This window comes from Periophthalmus magnuspinnatus, chromosome 7 (genome assembly GCF_009829125.3).
Source record: "Periophthalmus magnuspinnatus isolate fPerMag1 chromosome 7, fPerMag1.2.pri, whole genome shotgun sequence".
Classification (NCBI taxonomy): domain Eukaryota; kingdom Metazoa; phylum Chordata; class Actinopteri; order Gobiiformes; family Gobiidae; genus Periophthalmus; species Periophthalmus magnuspinnatus.
The window spans coordinates 26086675-26106086 of NC_047132.1; the positions used below are offsets into that span (position 1 = coordinate 26086675).

At 40.4% G+C, this 19412-nt stretch overlaps 2 protein-coding genes across 3 annotated transcripts in view; one reads left to right on the plus strand and one right to left on the minus strand.

Annotated features, from left to right (window-relative positions):
- arhgef25a (Rho guanine nucleotide exchange factor (GEF) 25a) overlaps nt 1-15778 on the plus strand; it is a 47733-nt gene extending 31955 nt beyond the window's left edge. The window contains exons 6-18 of one of the 2 annotated variants that reach the window (XM_055222955.1): nt 6274-6398; nt 6981-7047; nt 7146-7249; nt 7406-7475; nt 9921-10010; nt 10521-10613; nt 11155-11205; nt 11304-11381; nt 11497-11688; nt 12213-12393; nt 13177-13406; nt 13542-13676; nt 14361-15763. In XM_055222955.1, coding sequence (XP_055078930.1) covers nt 6274-6398; nt 6981-7047; nt 7146-7249; nt 7406-7475; nt 9921-10010; nt 10521-10613; nt 11155-11205; nt 11304-11381; nt 11497-11688; nt 12213-12393; nt 13177-13406; nt 13542-13676; nt 14361-14477 — 1533 coding nt within the window. In that variant the 3' untranslated portion in view covers nt 14478-15763. Of the gene's footprint in view, nt 1-6273; nt 6399-6980; nt 7048-7145; nt 7250-7405; nt 7476-9920; nt 10011-10520; nt 10614-11154; nt 11206-11303; nt 11382-11496; nt 11689-12212; nt 12394-13176; nt 13407-13541; nt 13677-14360 lie in introns of both variants that reach the window. The other variant, XM_033969464.2, reaches the window with a different exon arrangement.
- A 693-nt stretch (nt 15779-16471) lies between these two features.
- On the minus strand, nt 16472-18540 carry sp5l (Sp5 transcription factor-like). The gene is made up of 2 exons (XM_033969465.2): nt 18478-18540; nt 16472-18077 (listed from the first exon to the last, which is right to left on the minus strand). Exons 1-2 carry the CDS (start codon nt 18529-18531, stop codon nt 17079-17081), a joined length of 1053 nt encoding a protein of 350 aa, XP_033825356.1. The 5' UTR covers nt 18532-18540; the 3' UTR covers nt 16472-17078.
- Between the last annotated feature and the right edge of the window lie 872 nt (nt 18541-19412).

The following is a 19412-nucleotide window of genomic DNA, read 5'->3' on the forward strand; positions in this document are numbered from 1 at the left end:
ACGGAACGGCAGCACTGATGAAAGATTACCCCGTTTATGCTTTCATTTTTACACAAAATGCTTGAGGAATGGCTTAGACACATATCAAATTCTACGTGTCTTTTAGCTGTGTATTATTGTTACAAATAACTAAATGAAAGCCTATTTTTAGATTATATTGTGCACATGCTTGTTGTTAAAGTCCCAGTGGTCCCAGTGGTGTCTTGAATCAGTGAGCCTAATTTGAGTCTTAACAAAGCATTAAGGGCTGGTAATGTTGGTTACATCATGTGGATGAGGTCAGTGCCTTGGTGTTTTTACTGTCATTTGGATTGTGTTAAAAGAGGTAGACAGCTTTAATTATGTAGGCGGGTTATCCCTCAGCTTTAGGCTCCAGTGTCCCAGCCCACCTCAGCGATCATGTGTTGCTTTTTTCAAGTTCAATGCCTGTAACCTGATCTGGGAGCTATGTTTAGCCCAGTGGCGTAGGTACATGGTGGCAGAGGAGGCCACAGCCCCTGCTGACACAAGCCCGGCATCCCCATGGCTCCCAGCTGAACGCCCGGGCATGTGACTGAATGAAACATACCTTCCTGCAGCGTTACTAACACAGAGGCTTTACATTTTCATGCACTAGCCATGGGATGCATAAAAAGCAGCACTCTATTCTGCGTTACACCTTGCATTCTCTCTGAAAACCTTTGCTCTGTCCATCACTTTCAATTCTGTCTAGCCTTATTCAAGTTCTCTTGGGTACAGCCGGAGTCAATCGGTCCGCCTGATCGCTCTGCAGTGTGTAGATTGCTAAAATCTACACACTGCTTCAATCATTGGCTTTTACAGGGCATAACCGCCTCAAATAATGGACTAAACCATGGAAGGGTGAGGGACCCGGAATCAGGATGCAGCAATACAACACGCAGCACCGGGTCACGGCACAGTTCCTATATAACAAACTCCTCCAACATCACGCACTGGCCTCACAAAACAAGCTTTTTGAACAATATCTGTCAGCATATCCTGGTCTAACAACATGAAACGTAACATAAACGGCTCACAAAGGACTTTAGAGCTTAACTGGTAACATTAAACCATGCATTTACTGCGTTTTTGTTAGTCTTAGTGATACCTGTTTTGTCACGGAGTCTTAGAGTTGCTCTCCCTGTTTAGCAGGACATAGCGTTTTTCTATATATAGAATCCACAGAAAACATATCTAGCTCTTCAGCTCCCTTCTGTTGGCAAGTTCTACTTTCCTTTTTCGAGAATAATAAATGAGATAGCGACAGTATGTGCGCAACATAAGCACTATTACTTTGAATATACCTACATAATAGACCTAGCCTACAAACAGAAACTGTAAACATTAGGTGTTTAGCTACACTGAAACACAAAACACCCGTTGTTCACCTTCAGATAGATATAAGGCAGTGTCCACCAGTAATTTGACCAAAACTGAAGAAACGGCTTGGATGAACAGTGAAACGTCTTCACTCCTGGACATTTTGTCCAGATGACAGATTTTATTCTTCTTTTGCTATTACTTTGAATTGTTTTTAGAAGCACAGAGGATGTGTCCTCTGTCAGTGTTGGACCAATCAGACTCATACGGTTGGTCTGATTCCAGAAAATTAACAATGAAATTAACAATTAACAATGAATTGCAGCAGAAAGATAATAAATCATTTAACAGAACTATCTGGCCCCTATCTGGTAATTATACACTTACTTTGACACCCTGTACAGGGGTCAAAAATTCTTGATTAATTGATAGGCCTACTTCTGAGACAATTTTGGCTTGATGCATTGTAGTTATTTATATCACTGAGTGATCATAATAAGCTTAAACTTTTCCACATGGGTATTTTTAGTCCATGTAGCCTGTAGACTATTTACCACTGTTTCTCTATTCACTCTATTTTTTATGGAATTCTCTTGCACATAAACTGCCAGAGGTGCAGCCATTTAATTGTTACATTAGCATTATTAATGTTTATCTATTTAGTTATTTATTTAGGCAAATATATTGCTGTTCAATTAATTTTATTGCTCTGACGACATACGTTTTATTCATGGCCTTTGCTGGCCCTCCCTGTAAAAAAAAATAAAAAAAAATCCTAGCTACACCAAACCGTTGTGATTTGGCTTTGTGATCGTATGTCAAAGGATACCGAGGTACGGCACTCATCATAATATTTACACGACTTATACACAAATATTTCCCAGCTATGAAAACAGGAAATCGTTGGCAGAAATAGTATCAGGGTTATTTTTCTGAAAGGATGACAAGACCTCACAACAATAGACAGATTTTATGCCTATGATGTAACTAACCCAGTGTTACATAGTACTATAAAAAGGGATATTCCTTCTCTAGCTGTTTATCTTGCATACTCTAATATTAGTTGAATTAGTTTATTATTGTAAACCATTTGGACTGTTTGGCTGTGAGTTCATTAATTGGGCTGTTCGAGGTCTAGTGTCAACAAAGGGCCATGTTATTCTTAAAATGTTTACTATATCACTGTTGTTGTTTGAGACTACTTGGTGTGGTTGTTAGTTTGAAAATATATAAATGTATGAAGCAGACATCATGATATTATGATTATGTCATTATTTTGTCTCCCTAGCAAACTTGTGCAAAGAGTTACATTACATATTAATGAATTAAAAAATTACACACATTTTGAGATGTTGTGGCTTTAAATTATTTTTATCTCAAAATATGAAAGAGTAATATTTAGAGAAACCTGTCTTTCCATGTTTATTATCTCAACATTTAAACATTGCTGACTCTTAAAACTATGTGGTATATTTGGAAAGCTTAAAATGCAGCATGTTAGTTTTTAGTTACAGTGTTGTCTGATTTTGCATGGGCTTTTGCTGAAAGAAAACAAAACTCCCATCAGTAGTGGGGGGGATAGGGAGCGAGGGGATTCTTTTTCCTGTGGGGTTTGCCACAGCACATCTGGAAGTGATCAGGGAGCCAGTGAGACCTGTCAGCCAGACCGGAGCGCTCTGAGCAGGGTAGGACGTGCTGGGGGAGAGGGGGTGTTCTGGAGCCTCTCTGTCTTTCTCTTCACAGCCTTACCTTGTTTTGTTTTTCTTTCCAACTTGTAACCATAGACACTGAATTATTATAGATTCACTGAACAGCAGGTGATCTAGTTTAGGTTAAAATGTCCAAGCTATTTTTCCACATGCTAACAATCCTCTCTATTCATTCATCTATTTATTTCTGTATAAGATAACAGTCTGCCAGTGGGATTTGGGGTATTGTTGGTGCACTTTTGTGTATGTCTTTAAGCTGGGGAGGTTCTGCTTGACTTGGACAACAGGACACATTGATTTAGCTGAAGACAGATGGCTGCTCCCATAAGTTAACACGGTAAAGACAAAGTAAATAGCCATGGAGAACAACAGGGCTATATATAGACTCAACTCAGACAAACTGTTAAGCTAAGGCTAAGAAATAGAGGGGCCATAAGTGTGCATATTGTCATCGTAAAATAGGTTACACAAACATGAGCATTGTGCGCAGCTGTGAGCCCTCCGTCCATTGAGTTAGCGATGATTTCAGGCCAGGACTTTTTGTGTACAATAACTCTAAATTTAAACCAGGACCACCACAGGAAATCATATCAATTCCAGGAAAAAAAGGCTTGAAAAGGAGGTCATGAATATACCATAGGAAATAAATCGATCAGATCAGTGCATGTCTGAGCCTGCTATCACACACAAGTATTTATGTGTGTTGTTAAACTGGTGTGTGACCTAAAGCTAAACAGATCCTTATATATGTGTCTCATTTTTTCCTATCTATATCAGTCTGCATTCAGTTTAAACAAAATTAAGTATGTTACAATGAATAAATGTTCTATAGCTGACTAGACCCCCTCCCTAAAACACGAAACTGTATTCATATGGAACTATATTCAATACATACAGTTGAAACCAGAAGTTTACATACACTATATAAAAAGACAGATACCCTTTTTTCTCACTGTCTTTTTTCCAGTTTTAGGTCAACTGGGATTACCAAAATGATTTCTATTTTTATTTGCTAAATGCCAGAATCCTTTTTTAAATACAATTTTTCATTACTTTCTTCAAAGTCGGAAGTTTCTGTACAGTAAAATTATTATTCATTTAAACAATTTGGAAGAACCCAGATGATGAGGTCATGTCTTGGGAAACTCCTGATAGATTTATTGACATACAAGTTAATTAGAGACACACCTGTGGACGTAGTTGAAGGCACACCTATAACAAACTGCTTCTTTGTGTAACGTCGTGGGAAAGTCAAAAGAAATCAGCCAAGATATCAGGAAGAGAACTATGGACTTGCACATTTCTGTGGTTCATCCTCGGGTGTAATTTCCAGATGCCTGAAGGTGCCTGAAGGTTCATCTGTTCAAACAATTAGACGCAAGTATAGACACCATGGGAATGTCCAGCCATCATACTGCTCAGGAAGGAGATGAGTTCTGTGTCCCAGAGATGAACGTGCTTTGGTCCGAAATGTGCGGATCAACCCAGGAACAGAAGCAAAAGACCTTGTGAAGATGCTGGCTGAAGCTGGTAAGAGTGTGTCATTATCCACAGTGAAATGTGTACTGTACCAACATGGGCTGAAAGGACACTCTGCCAGGAAGAAGGCACTTACTCCAAAAAAAAAAAAAAAGCCAGATTGCAATTGCACACAGGACAAAAGCCTTCATTTTTGAGGACATGTCCTGTGGTCTGAGGAAACTAAAATTTCTTGCAAGCCTGAGAAAACCACCCAACTGTGAAATACTGGGGTGGCAGCTCCATGTTGTGGGGATGTTTTGTTGCAGGAGGGGCTGGTACACTTCACAATAGATGGCATCATGAGAAAAGAACATTTCAAGACATCAGCCAGGAAGTTAAAGCTTGGGTTCAAATGGGTCTTCCAAATGGACAATGACCCAAAGGATACTGCCAAACTGGTTACAAAATGGCTTAAGGATAATAAAGTCAATGTTTTGGAGCCCTGATCTCAGTCCTATTAAAACAGGAAATGTTCAGACAGTGCGAAAAAGTGTATGTGTCTTTTTATATAGTGTATGTAAACTTCTGCTTTCAACTGTATTAATCTAAGGACACCACCAAGACAAGTTACAAGTCAGATCTGTGAAGCAATCCCATAAATGTTTCATAGGCACATTTAAACAAATCTGACAGCAACAAACTACTGTAACTTTCACGTATTATTCATGCAAACATTTCTCTTGCATGGGCCTCATTTGCATTTTAAATAAGAGTGTGTTAGTAAACTGTCAGTCCAACCTCTTAGCTTCTCAGAATTAAAAGAAGCATTCACTCATTGCACTGAAATAGCGCTTTAATTGCCTGAGCCTGCAGCCATTCTTTGTGTCCTTGAGCCCAGGATCCTGTTGCTCTCCCCTGTCCATCTGATGTGTACCTCACGCGTCATTACCAACACTGACGATCTCCTTATCATTCGCTCTGTGCTCCGTGTCGCCCGGCTCCCCCTGGTCACCGTGGCAACCTGCATCATTATCACCTCTATCAGCTTTTCCCATCGCTTTCCTCTTGTGTGCGTCGTGTTCACGTTTTTAGAATCCGGTGATGAAAAAAATGATCTAAGAAGATCATTTTATTAGCGAATTATACAAACTCGAAATATTAACGTTGTGACTGTTTTTTGTTTTTTTTTGTTAGTGGACAGTAACTATATCCTCCCCACTCCATTAATCTTATGGCTTAGTGTGCTGTCTACTGCCAATATGGACATGAATATTAAAGAGAGTGGAGTGAGCTTTGCGCCAGTTTTTGTCTCATGTCAATAGGCCCAGTAATTGCATTGGGTCAGATTACAATTTGATTTTATACATATCACCCATCTCTAACCTTTCCTTTGCAGGCCATTACTAAAGGCTCATTTGAATACGGTGACATCATATGAACTTATATATGTCACAAGATGTAGTGAGGTATGGCTCAATTATGATATGACATTTGATTTTAATTGGAGTTTTTCTTTAGTCTGCCTTTTTTCCATTTGGCCAAGGGGGGGTCTGATCAAAATGCGCTCATATCTGCTGACATTTACAGTATTTGGAGTTAATGCTTTTAAAAACATTGACAAAACTAACCAAATCAATGTGTATTTATGTTAAATTTAGGGATAAAAACCTTAGTACACACTGTTACGATACAACGCTGGCTGCTGCTCTCTGTGTGTACGTTTGATGATGCTCTGAGTGCTGTCTCTTACGCCGTGACACAGTGGAGCTCTATTTGTTTCCAGGATACTCTGTCTACAGTGGCCGGGCCTGAAGACATCACCTCAGTCATAATGGACGACGCCTCCAGTCAGTCCTCCGCTCCGGCCGACACAGAGGAGGAGAGAAGAAGTGCCTTAGAGAAGAGCATGTAAGGATTTTAGCTATTATTTTACTTAACTTATGTGAGTGAAAGTGAGTCTGATATACTTGGTAATAATGTTAATAGTGATTGTGTGGGGAAACCTGTAATTACATGTGAGGAAAACTATTTGAATGTAAATGGGTATACAGTGAAGAACAAGATTACGAAGGGTCTCTGTTTCGTGTCATATGGAACATTTTGACTTTTCCCAATCAAAAGAGTAATATTTTATTTGTTCATTTCTATGGATATGGTCCAAATTTTTCATCACTCTGAAATGAATAGTTTTTTTCATCTTATTATCTTGGCTATATTGACTTTTTTCTGACAGATTTTGAAGAGATTGTTTTTTTTTTGTTTTTTTTTAATCCAAAGTTATGTCACACTTTTATTATTTCCACCATGAAAATCCACCATTAAACAAGTTCAATAGTATGCACTCGTATAACCTCTATTGTATTGGGGTTTTCTCCTGCATTGATTGTTAGAATAGCGTTTTCTGGCTTTCTAAGAACAACATTAGAAAACTGAGGCCTATAAAATGTGAAATTTACATAATGAAAGTTGTATTTTTTCCTGTCTTTCTAGGTATGTACTGAAGGAGCTCATTGAGACAGAGAAGCACTATGTAGCAGATCTGAGCTTCATAGTCGAGGTGAGATCAGTATTTGAAAACCAACCCACTCTCTTAAAGTCAATATGTATAATCGTTAGTTATAAAAAACAAACTTGCTGTTTTTGATTCTTTTGCAGGGATACATGGCCACTATGAATGCCAAAGGAGTACCGGAGGACATGAAGGGAAAGGACAAGATTGTTTTTGGAAACATTCACCAAATATTTGACTGGCATAAAGAGTAAGTAAAGGGTACGCCTTATTATTAACGGTCTGTTTCTGCCTCACTTATGTTCAATGCTCAAAACAAATATGACTGCGAGCTGTGTTTATGGAATAACAAGGGAACAATGGGTCAAATAAAAGCTAAGTGATTATTTGTGTCTTTTTCATGCAGCTACTTCCTGGGAGAGCTGGAGAAGTGTGTAGCAGAGCCGGAGAGACTGGCCCAACTTTTCATCAAACATGTAATGAGAACTTTTGCATAGACTCACAGTTGACAGTCCAAGTGCATGCTCTAATTTAGTATGTTCTGTTTTTTACTTACAAACCACCAGAGAATTTTTTTTTTTTCCTGTACCACTTTAATAGACTGGATTTACCTCACTAACACTTACCCAGAGGTCTAAATTAATAAAGCTGGATGTCAGTAATGATTCTATTTGGTTTTACACTGGTCTAAACGAGGACTAAACCAGGTCCATATCAAAAGTAAACAAGACCATTTACTTCACTCTTGGATCTACTACACCACAACAAGTAACCCTACCACCATGAGAATGCCGATCTCATCTGATCTCAAAAGCTAAACTGGATTTGGGCCTAGTTAGTGCTTGAATACAACATTGGAAATACCTAGTGATGTGGTGTAGTATGAATATGGTGTGTGGGTGACTAGTGTTGATCTGAGGAGCAGATGGTGCAGATTGGTAGGTTTGAAAATTGTGCTTTTTTTGCGACATAACTGATGTGTAATATTTGACACATATTTAGAGCATTTACACATCTCACTCTCAAACCATCAGAAACAGTGTGATACTGGTCCTACAGGTCTCTGACTCCCTCATACTACACATCTAAAAGTGCATTCTCTGCCCAGTGTCTGGATGATGGTTAGATAACTTTATAAATCTAACCTCAAAGTGTCCTTTTAAAAAGGGTGTTATACATGCTGTTCACAAAGTTGTGAACAAAAATAGTGTAAATAGTTTTGCAGTTTCAGACAATATGCCAAAGCAATTGAAAAAATCTGTAATAATGCAGTGTATAGTGCCCAAGCTTTCTTATTAAGCTATCTCAGGCTTGAAGTGCAAAAAATACAATAGTACCATAGTTTGAGAACCACTGCCCTCTATTTCCTGTGTTCAGTTTGTGAAATCCAAATGACATCATTACTTTTCTTCTTTTCATGGCGTGTTACTGATACATTTTGATCTTTTTACTACTTTTTACTGACTACGCACACAACACACTTCACTCATCATTGACCCATTTCCAAACTCCACTTCCCTCAGGAAACACTGGGGAACAAAACAGAGAACAACAGGAATTGGAAGAGTAATAATACACTTTAGATGTACTCCACACAATGGAGCTTCTTCGTTTCCTTCCAACTCTCTTTGAAATCATGTTACAAGTGTATTGTTCTGAGAGTTTTACTTTGTAAAACGATGTAAATTTGATTTCTGCCTATTAGTTAAGTGGTGGCACATGCACACTACACAGACAGGGTAATCTGACTAACTTGGCTGAGTTCTTGTCTGAAGATGATTAAGTTAAATGTGTGTGTTTGTGTGTCTATTTGGCTACACACACATTTTCTATGAAAGCAGACTTTCAGCAATCCAATAAGACGCAGCCCAGTGGATAATCAACTTAAAAAGCCTGCAGGGCAATAAAGCAACCTGTAACTGAATCTAAGTGTGGTGTCAAACTGTGAAAACAAGCAGACGGGGAACATTGGCCTAATGAAAAGCAGAAAGCACAAGCCACTTTTAACTAGACCTGTATTACAAATGAGCTATCTGCTAACACATGCAGCCAGGCTGTTGGCACTTATTCTGTATTCTTTTACTACTATGATGATGATATGTTTGCTGCATTCAATGGACACATTTTAGGAACCATTTCAGAAACAGGTGATCTATTGGCAATTTTATACATCACTTTGTACAGGGATATAAATAATACAAAACATCCAGTGAGTCCCAGTGTTGTGGGGAAAAACCTTACTTAAAGTCAGTGGTCAGATTGGTTCTATGGATGAAAATTATTGAAAATAAGCATTTAAAGTATGAAACTAAGGTTACAAGTAACGTTACTATTTTCTTCTCCCCTTCTGACCTGATTCAGTTTGAACGTCTATTTGTCTCAGCACTAAATAAAGTAAATGATTGACAAGCATTTGCATTTAGAAAACATGACCAGAGACTATATAATGTCCATATCGAGGCCTGGTCTGGTCACTAGGTTACAGAATAGTGCAGCCTGTTGCTAGGAACAGTCTTATTTCTCTGGCCCGTATAGTCTTTGGTTACACATGCAGCCGGTAACCTAGGTGAATTATACATAACCTGATGCTACACCTAGCCCCACACAGAGCCATGGGCACTGCCACATTTGTTCTCCAGTGACAATTAGTCATAGAAGAGTAGGCGCTAATCGCACACAGTTAGCTTCAAAGGCTCTGCGCTCTCAGACAACTCATTATAGCTGTGCTGCTTTTCATCTACCCGCAGCAGACACAGACACTGCTCTTTTATTTGAACGTTTTTGCCCTGTTTGCATATGGGGTCTTTCATTTATTTTTTAGGAACAAAATATGAGTTTTTCTCATTATCCTGTTAACTGTGTTGCCTGTTTCACTGTATGTAAACTTAAATAAAACTGATATTATTTTTGTTGTTCTGCAGGAGAGACGTCTGCACATGTATGTGGTGTACTGTCAGAACAAACCCAAATCAGAGCACATTGTGTCCGAGTACATAGAAACTTATTTTGAGGTGAGTTAAACCATGTTTTTTTTTTTGTTTTTTTTACTTGCACCAAGAAAAAAAAAAAAACAGTAGAACAAATAATTATTTTGAAAAAAACATCAAATTGTAATTTTTTAGTCCAGTGCTTGAGAGAAAATGCCTTTGTATTCTAAAATTAAATTTAAAAATTGGTCTGACACCTGCTGTGTAGTCCCTCCTAGGGACTAAGTTGATGAATGAGTCCGAGCACATATTGACAGATTGATTAAGCACTTGCACATGTGACATTGCGTTGGCTCCAGGCACAGGTTAATCATTTGTTTAGTATGCATGGCTATTTAATGTTGTAGTTTTAAACATGGTCTGGCAGTGTCTCCCAGGTCATGTATAATTTAGAATGTAATCAGTTTCTTTTCATCCATCGTTCACTTCTGGGAAAGGAGCACGCAACCAACAGTGCTGTCCCTCAGTGTCACATTAACCATTAGCTGCTGTGTTTTGTGCCATAACTGTCATGTTGATGTGATGTTCTGACAGGAGCTCAGGCTACAGCTGGGGCACAGGCTGCAGCTCAACGACCTGCTCATCAAACCTGTCCAGAGGATCATGAAGTACCAGCTGCTCCTCAAGGTACAAGCCCCACCCATCTCCAGACACATGCACACTGTGGGTCAGACTCACTACACACACACACTGCACACTCAATGTACATTACTATGGCTGAGCAATATGAGAAACATGCCATGAAATTTGTTGCATTACTTTTAGTCAGAAACCTGTATGATTCCAAGTAGAAAGTTAAAACCCATATGGATGACTTTTATTTCTTGCTGAATATTATAGCCAAAGGACGCAATGAAAAAATATATTATGATAGAAATATACTGTGATATGCAGCCTTATACAGCTCAGAATAGTACTCAACTATGACTGTTCAACTGTTCAACCACAACAATGTGAAAATAAAGGGCAAAAGATGTTAAAATTGGCAACATCTAAAAAGCATTGTCTTTGAAGCTGGTCATAAAAAGCGATCTTGAGTAAAAGCCCTCACACAGATCGAACGCGCTGCCCTTTGGCTCTCCAATAAAGAATGGTTTAGGCAGTAAATTGTTCTCCAGATGTCCTTACCCATAATGCTCCAGTGACCATGCTGTGTTTATTTCAACAGGACTTCCTTAAGTATTACACCAACGCTGGGATGGATACCGAGGATTTAGAGGTGGGGGCTCCCTGTTTCATAACCACCTGAATATATCATTTAAAGGGTCTAATTATGGATTGTATTAATATTCCTCATAAAATTCATTTTTTCAACAGAAAGCTGTAGAAGTGATGTGCTTTGTGCCAAAACGTTGCAACGACATGATGAATGTGGGTCGTCTACAAGGCTTTGAGGTATTCCTTTGAAAATTTTCTAAAGCTGTCTAAAACATTTCATGTGCCAACTCTACAGCGAGTGAAACCACGGTAACCGCATCCTCTGTTTGTTGGTATCTTTCTGTGGTGCCAGGGTAAGATCACAGCACTGGGCAAACTGCTACAACAGGACACGTTCACAGTTACGGAGCAGGACATTGGATTCCTCTCCAGAGCCAAAGAAAGACGGGTTTTCCTCTTCGAGCAGCTGGTCATCTTCAGTGAGCCTATTGACAAGAAGAAAGGCTTCTCCATACCGGGATACATATTCAAAAACAGTATAAAGGTAACCCCAGTTATATTATTTTAAGTGCATCTGGCATGTTTTTCTATTTATTATTTGCTCTGGTGTAATAATACCTGTGGATCAGTCAGTCAAGTGGCAGTTTGTGAAAAAAGCTGAGATGAAAACTATAAAAATATAAGAAGTAGCAGTGAGTTTTAAACAGAAAATTCCAATCCAAAAAACATGAATTTAACCAAATAAAGGTGTTACCATTTATGTATCAGTCTAATCATAACTATTGTGGTATTTGGCCCTTATTAAATTTATAGTTGCTTTTTAACCTCTGCGTAGATCTGCTGCCTGTGTCCAACCTGGAAGTAAAATTATAAACTTCACAAAATAAAATTTAAAAAAGATTTTTGTAAAATCTTGGCTAAAATGGTGTTTTAGTGGAATGACTAATCTAACCTGTCATATTCCCTTTAAACATCTTGCAGACCTTCTCAGTGGTTTACATATGTGTTTTAACGAGCAGTTTAAAGGGAGGCTTAGCGCAGATGTGAGTCAGATGTGCTGTGTTGCAGGTGAGCTGCCTGGGGGTGGAGCCCACTGTGGACGGAGATGATGCACGCTTTGTCTTGACATCACGGAACCCAGATGGGAGTGTGGTGCGCTTCCAGCTCCAGGCCGCCTCCCCTGACATCTGTAGGGCCTGGGTAAACGATGTGGTTCAGATCTTGGAGACACAGCGCAACTTCCTCAATGGTGAGTACTGTCTGAGCTCAAGGTTAAGCACAAACTTATATTTTTCTTAAGAATGGTTCATTTCTGACCATAGTACTACAGTAGGGGCGACAGTGGCTTAGGGGCGACCGTGGCTCAGTGGTTGAGTGTTGGTCCCCCAACCCGAAGGTCGGAGGATTGAGTCCCGCTTGGATCAAGTTCTGTTGTTGTGTCCTTAGGCAAGACACTTCACCCACATTGCCTAGTATGTAGTGGTGTGTGCGCGAATGATAGGTGGTGGTCGGAGCAGCCTCGCTTCCGTCAGTCTGCCCCAGGGCAGCTGTGGCTACAATAGTAGCTTACCATCACCAAGTGTGGAAATGAATGAATAATGACTATAGTGTAGCGCTTTGAGAGGCTTTGACAAGCCTGTAAAGCGCATTACAAGTGTAAGGCATTATTATTATTATTATTATTATTACCTGTATTGTGGCAAGAAAAGCAAAGCAAGAAAAAAGAAAATGATCTGAGGAAGGCTTTTTGCCGAAACGTTATCTCAAAATTCTCATCTTAGTGTGCGATGTGTAGTTTTTTTCATTAATGTCACTACTTGTCTATATGTGTGAGCTGCAGTCGAACCAAAGTTTTGTACGTGGGTCACATAGGTCATGTATGCCTGCTTGTTTCAGCTTTTCAACTTTTGATCAAAACAGTTTTCTTATTAGGTTTTGTATGTGTCTTTATCACAAAACATCTTTTCTAAACAGTTGCAGTTATTGGAGGGCATTGATCAAGTCTCTCTCTTTGTACTTCTATTGTCTTCAGCCTTACAGTCCCCGATCGAGTACCAGCGCAGGGAGAGTAAATCCAACAGTCTGGGCCGCAGCATGAGACCCCCTCTGTCTGCGACCTCCTCCCTGCGGCCGCACTCCTCCGCCTCTATCGACCGACACAAACTGCCCTCTCTGCACTCCCACAACACGTCTCTGCCCGCGCTCTATCTGCCCAGCCAGACCCAGGGCACCGGGCTCAGCGAGACATTTGCTCTGCAGGAGGTATGACTCTTTACATGTCCTCAATCTACAAAGAGCACTGAGCTACAGCATAAACTTTCTGTTCACAAGATGCTGCTCGGCCTGCTTGTATCGCTAAAGCAGAGTGGTATTTATGACCTGTTGTTTGCTTTCCAGCCCACTTTGGTCCAGCCGTGCACTGCAGACTCCCACACTGTTTCTCTGTCACATGTCCAGCTGGGCTTCACTGACCAGGCCAGTGTTCAAGCTGTGTCAAACGGGCTGTACACCCCCAACTCACAAAGTGCACAGGTACAGGCCTGCATGTTAAAAGACAGACTGAATGTGTTTAGTAGAATAGGTCACACGGGAGCATTGCATTAGCTTATGTTGTATTATATTGGTGTCCTGCAGACTTACCCAAAGTTACCTTTACCCTGAATGGTTAGTGCAAACTGAGTTTATATGAAGAGCTTTACCTCCCCCTAATGGTTAAAAGAGGAATAATATATATTTTACAAAAGACACATCACACAAGCATTATAGTGTGTCATATAGTTTAGTTAATATAAATATGAAAATATACCACGATATACAAATGACTACGTTGGCTCTATTTTTTTTCTTAATTATATTGAAGGGCTGTTGAATATTTTACTTCCTGTTTTCGACTGTGCTTTGCCACTGGCTCATATTTCTCTATCCACAGTGCTGAAAGCTGGCAGCTTTTCTCTTCACTATTTATTCAGGCGCTTAGAGCTTGGCACTTAACTAACAGGAAGTCCACTGGGCCAGACAGGGAAAAGAGATGCCTATCGAAGGCAGATAATGGCTTCCTGTACTTAGTGTAAATAGATGGAAAATAAGAAACACTTTTTAAAGCCCAAAATGCACTCAGAAATAGCTGATATAGTTATATTGCTACTTTTTGAGTTTTGCATTTTTTTTCTTTTCGATGCATTTCATATTCATGTTGTTCCTTTGTTTCCTCAACAGAGGGCAGGAGAGAGTTGTCGAAGGGGGCAGCTCTGTGATTCTGGGACTCCTGTGTCTGGACCTTCAGCTGGACGGAGACCCAGTAACTTGGCCCAACTGACCGAAGATGAACTCTAGGTGTCCTAAATGCTGAAGAAAGCAGCTCACTGTAGCTGCTGCACGTGCAAGACTTTGATACTGTCTATTTATGTTGCTACTGCCGGGCTGGACCTGTACCAGGCTTAGCAATTGACGGGACAAATGCAGAAGTTCAAGTGACTGCTGCCCTCTCAGAAAAGGGGCCCAATCACTCAGTGTTACAAATACTTTTTTGCTTTTTATCTTTTTCATTTTGGACTTTTTTGAAGGTCAAGGGGAATTTATTAATGAAGAAAATCCATTCCTGATTGGGGCGGTCACTGGAGCTGTATATGTGTGAATATAATTTTGGGATGAATGTGTGAATGCAAGTGTGGGTGATCCTGGGCCAGTTTTGGACATATTTTATCATTAGTCCCAAAGCAAGGACAAACCCCCAGAGCAAATGCATAAGCCTACTGTCATTCCCACATTGAATGTTGAGTTTTATGTTGAGGTTTGACAGAAATGAGTTTAACAAATCACTTGATCCAAACCTGCCAAACCCATGCATATCTGTGTTCAGCTCAGAGAACTTTCTTTGCCTCAGTGAGAGTTCAGTACTCTCAACCATTCTGTTTGACTTCCCTCCGTTTGATCCGGACAAAAAAGGAGCAAGGGAGCCCCCTGGAGGTTTTTTCTGGATATGACGTCACTTTGAAAATACTTGGCTCCTCTGGTAACTCCCAAGGAATTACAAGGTGCAATCAAAGGGACTGTATTACTCCAACATTACAGATTTTTTCACATTTGTGGGTAAGGCCAAAGTTGTGTTTCCCAGGTTTTATTTCTTCAAAGCTCATATATTCACAACTAAAGCTCAACACAGAGTTTACTATAACGCCGGTGCAATGCAATTATAAGGTATTAAACCAGATGTTTTGGATATCTAAATAATGTGCAACAGTTAACCATTACACTTTGATTAAATGGCTGTGCCAAAACAGCTTCTTTTACGTGTCAATGCAAGATTTCAGTTTCTAGAGGAAAGAAGTATGAAAATATATATAATTGTTACAATACCTGAAATGGACAGAGCTCGATTACACATTAGGCCAGTAGAGGTCCCTACAATACTCTGACTTCCAATTAAGTGTCTCATACAGCTTCACCAAAAACCCAAAGAATATTTCACTAAAAGTATTTTTGAAATAATTCATCCTAAAATCAGTCAGATTTGCATGTAACACAATGGAAAATCAATCATGAAACTCTACAGAAAGAGTTTTTGTTGATGCCATTTTTGATTGACTAGAAACTGTTGTATCATATCAAATAAAAAGTGTCTTTTTGGATATCAGAAAGTTTGTGTTTTATTATATATTTTTTAAATAATCATAAACTATCTAACTTAAAGTTGAGACAAAGACATTAAACGTGCTTGAACAAGCATGTGCAGAAGCTTCAAACAGAGGAGATAGGAGACTGGAGGATGAGCAGACATCTGGTTGGCTGGCCTCTGAATAGAGGCTCTTTCTGGGCAGTAAAGCCTCGGCTGATCGTAACAGGCCTGTGAAATATAGAGGGGTGCAGGGGGTATTAACTTTCACAAGGGTGCAAAATCAAAGGGAGTTCCTGTCACCACTGAGGGGGTCCCAACAACAGGGGTCCCATTCACAGAGGAGCGCTCCACTGTGGCCTCTGTTCCATCTGTTGACTCAGTCCTCTCTATTGAAGGAAAGAAAACAGTCATTAAAACCACATGACTGTGAACTTGATTGTAGAAGGTCTAGTCAATGACTTTAGTATTGACAGAGAGGTGTGAACATCTTTGAACAGCCCACTGTGTTAGGGCTTCCTCCACGCCTCCTCTGAATGCACTCATATTATCATTTAAATAAAATGTTAGATCTTTAGAAGCTGCAGGAGGTCTTCACACGTTTGGTCAAAGAGTTGTAAATAGTTAAAACCACTGAGTGCCCTTAAGTCTATGTACTTCCCATTCATCTGCCAGCACCTCAGGAAGAGATCAATACTTAAGACAATGGCTTCGACATGTATAATGTTTATTAAAATGTACATGCTGGCCATTTAAACTGTTAAAGACATTTGTACATAATTTACACAAAGAATCCTACAACTGGACAAATGGAGCTTCACATTGCTGCTGAGCGGCTCAGATATCTGTACATCAAAGACTAGCATCTCAAATAAATCTCTATCTTCAAAGACACTCTGGGTCTTTTTAGGCAAAATAAAATCTGAAAGAGCAGCCCCTGTGTCTTCTTATGTCAATGGAGAAAATATTCTACTACAGCAACGTTTGGCCACACTAAGGCATATATTTGTTCTCAATTTTATACATAATCAAATATTTAAACAGCTGCCACATCCTTCACAAGGATCATATATTTACAGCATTAACAGTGTAAATGTTTCAGTATTTTAGGAACAAATCTGAAAGGCATAGATCAGGTTCATTTAAGTGGTTGCTGCAAAATGTGCTTGCAAGTATTATAGAATTCAAGTTCCAGTGTGTTAAAATGTCCAGCACACACTTTGTGACCAGTCTCTGATATTGTGCTGTCATAGTGATTGGATAAAAGTTCAGTGCAAACAGATGGCAGTAACTCTGGGTTATAGTCTATAGTATAAATACTTTCACTCTCTCTTGATGTTGCTTATGAGCGAGTCTGTACTCTGAGATGGGGGTCCGGAGCGGCTCTTCCTGCTCTGGTGGGTCTTCACGTGTTTGGATAGGTGGTCGCTCCTCATGAACCTCTTTCCACACTGTTGACAGCCGAAGCGCTTCTCCCCAGTATGTGTGCGCAGGTGGCGCTGCAGCTCATCTGAACGAGTGAAGCTCTTCCCACAGAACAGCCAGTTACAGATGAAGGGTCTCTCTCCAGCATGCCAGCGTAGGTGTGCCTTTAAATGGGACGTCTTCTTGTACACTTTACCACACTCAGGGATATGACAGATGTGCAGTCTCTTCTTCCCAAACTCCATGCCCCCGCTGTTAGTCTGGCAGTTTGGGCACTTACACCTCCGGCAGCGGCGAGTGGAGCTCAGTAAACCTTTGGACGTGCCCTGCAGCAAAGCTGCGATCTGAGGCTGGTGTCCCAGGACCAGCTGCCTGCTCAGAGTGAAGGGGTGGTTGGAGGCAGAGGTGTTTGTTTGGGGCAGACTCCACCACTGTTGACCTTCCTCTACATGTCCCCCAGGCAGATGATGGCGACCAGAGGAGTTCTGCAGGAAGCTGGAGAAGTTCTGGGACACAGCGTTGTGCTGAGAATAGTAGGAGGCATTGCTCTTGACTGGGGACAGCTCAAAGGAATAGGACGAGGGCTCCGCTGGAGGCGTGAGGGGCAGTTCATGGTGATGGTGGTGTGGGTGGTGGTGGTGAGCCAGGCTGGTTTGCATGTGTCCGGGGAACTGCACCTTAGGAACAGTGAAGTGTGTCCCGAGGGCAGAGGCAGGAGCCATGTCATTGCTCCAGAGCTGGAACATCCCTGAGGTGGAGCTGACCGTGCCCTCGTACGGGAACTGAGACCCCTCTGAACCCATGGTGCCCCCCACCTGCCAGGCCTGGCTGCACGTGGTGGCCAGGAATGACAGGGCGTTGGGTGCTCCTTCAGGAGAGGAGCTGGGTGTCCTGTCCTGTGAAAGCATGGAGGCAATTATTAGAATTAGATTATAATGGCAATAAATGTTCAACACACACACACAAACACAATAATAATATAATTTCCTTTTTACCTTCTTAAATATATATATATATATATATATATATATATATATATATATATATATATATATATATATATATATATATATATATATATATATATATATATATATATATATATAAACTTACTCATCATTTTACTTTTCCACTATAGCCAAGCTGTGCCCTAAAAAATAATTATATTATATTACAAAATAAATATTTTATAATGTGGGGTATGTAATAATTATAATGTGTGCCTGCTTTCTTAGGTTTAGAAATTATACAAAAACGTATTCAACATATTAAAAAGTACAAGTGTTTTCTACAAACCTGTAAAAATGTGTGCAAAAAGTTGTCGGTTCTTTGAATAGTCAGAGCAGCCATCTGTGCTCCGCGCCTTCTCCAAACACCTGCGACTCAAACCGCGCCGAGAGCCAAAGGCGCCAAGAAGTCTTCAACTATGAAAACAAGAGCAAACTCTGCACACTCGTCTGGAGGACAGTGGCGAGAGCTGGAACCAGGTAAAACACTATATATCCGCTGCAGTGAATGTTATGGTGTCCAGTGGTGTCGGGAGAGTGGTCCAGGCGGGCTGCCGGTGCGCGCTGATGTGTGTGCCGTCCGTAATCCGTGCGTTCATCTCCGACGCGCTGTGGCTGCGTCTCTTTATAGAGGGCAAAGGCAGCTCTCTGCGGGGTCTCACTGATGCACGGAGCCAGTCGATAGACAGGAGATGTGAGGGCACGGGGAGGGGGCTGAGGTGAAGGGGAGGGCTACTCATAATTTCACTCAATTTCAACCAAATGCTGACCTCCAGAAGTGGCCCCGCCTCCGATTGTTCAGCTTTAAAGACCGAAGATGTTTTAAGAACCGAGCTGTAACATCCAGCCTATTCCACGATATTAATTCATTGCGTCTTCCCTGTTAGGATTTAAGCTCATTTCAAAGGTTTAATATTAGCCTTGGACGTCTCAGCAGAAAGAGTTGCACACCAACAAAATGCTTAGTGGGGTAAGATCTGTTTTAGCCAACTCAGTGAAATGAGTTACTCTCAGGGACTGTTGTTTTCTTGCTAACTCCAGTGTGGAAATCTTACTATGAATAAATAGATTTTTATTATGAGTAAGAGGAACAACTTTTTGGGGAATGAGTCAAATGCAGAGAATGAATTTATCCAACAAGGCATAAAAGTAGTTATATCCCTTAATAAAGCAGGCTATACCTTTTTAAAACATCTAGAGAATTTATTTCAGTTTATTGTTAGC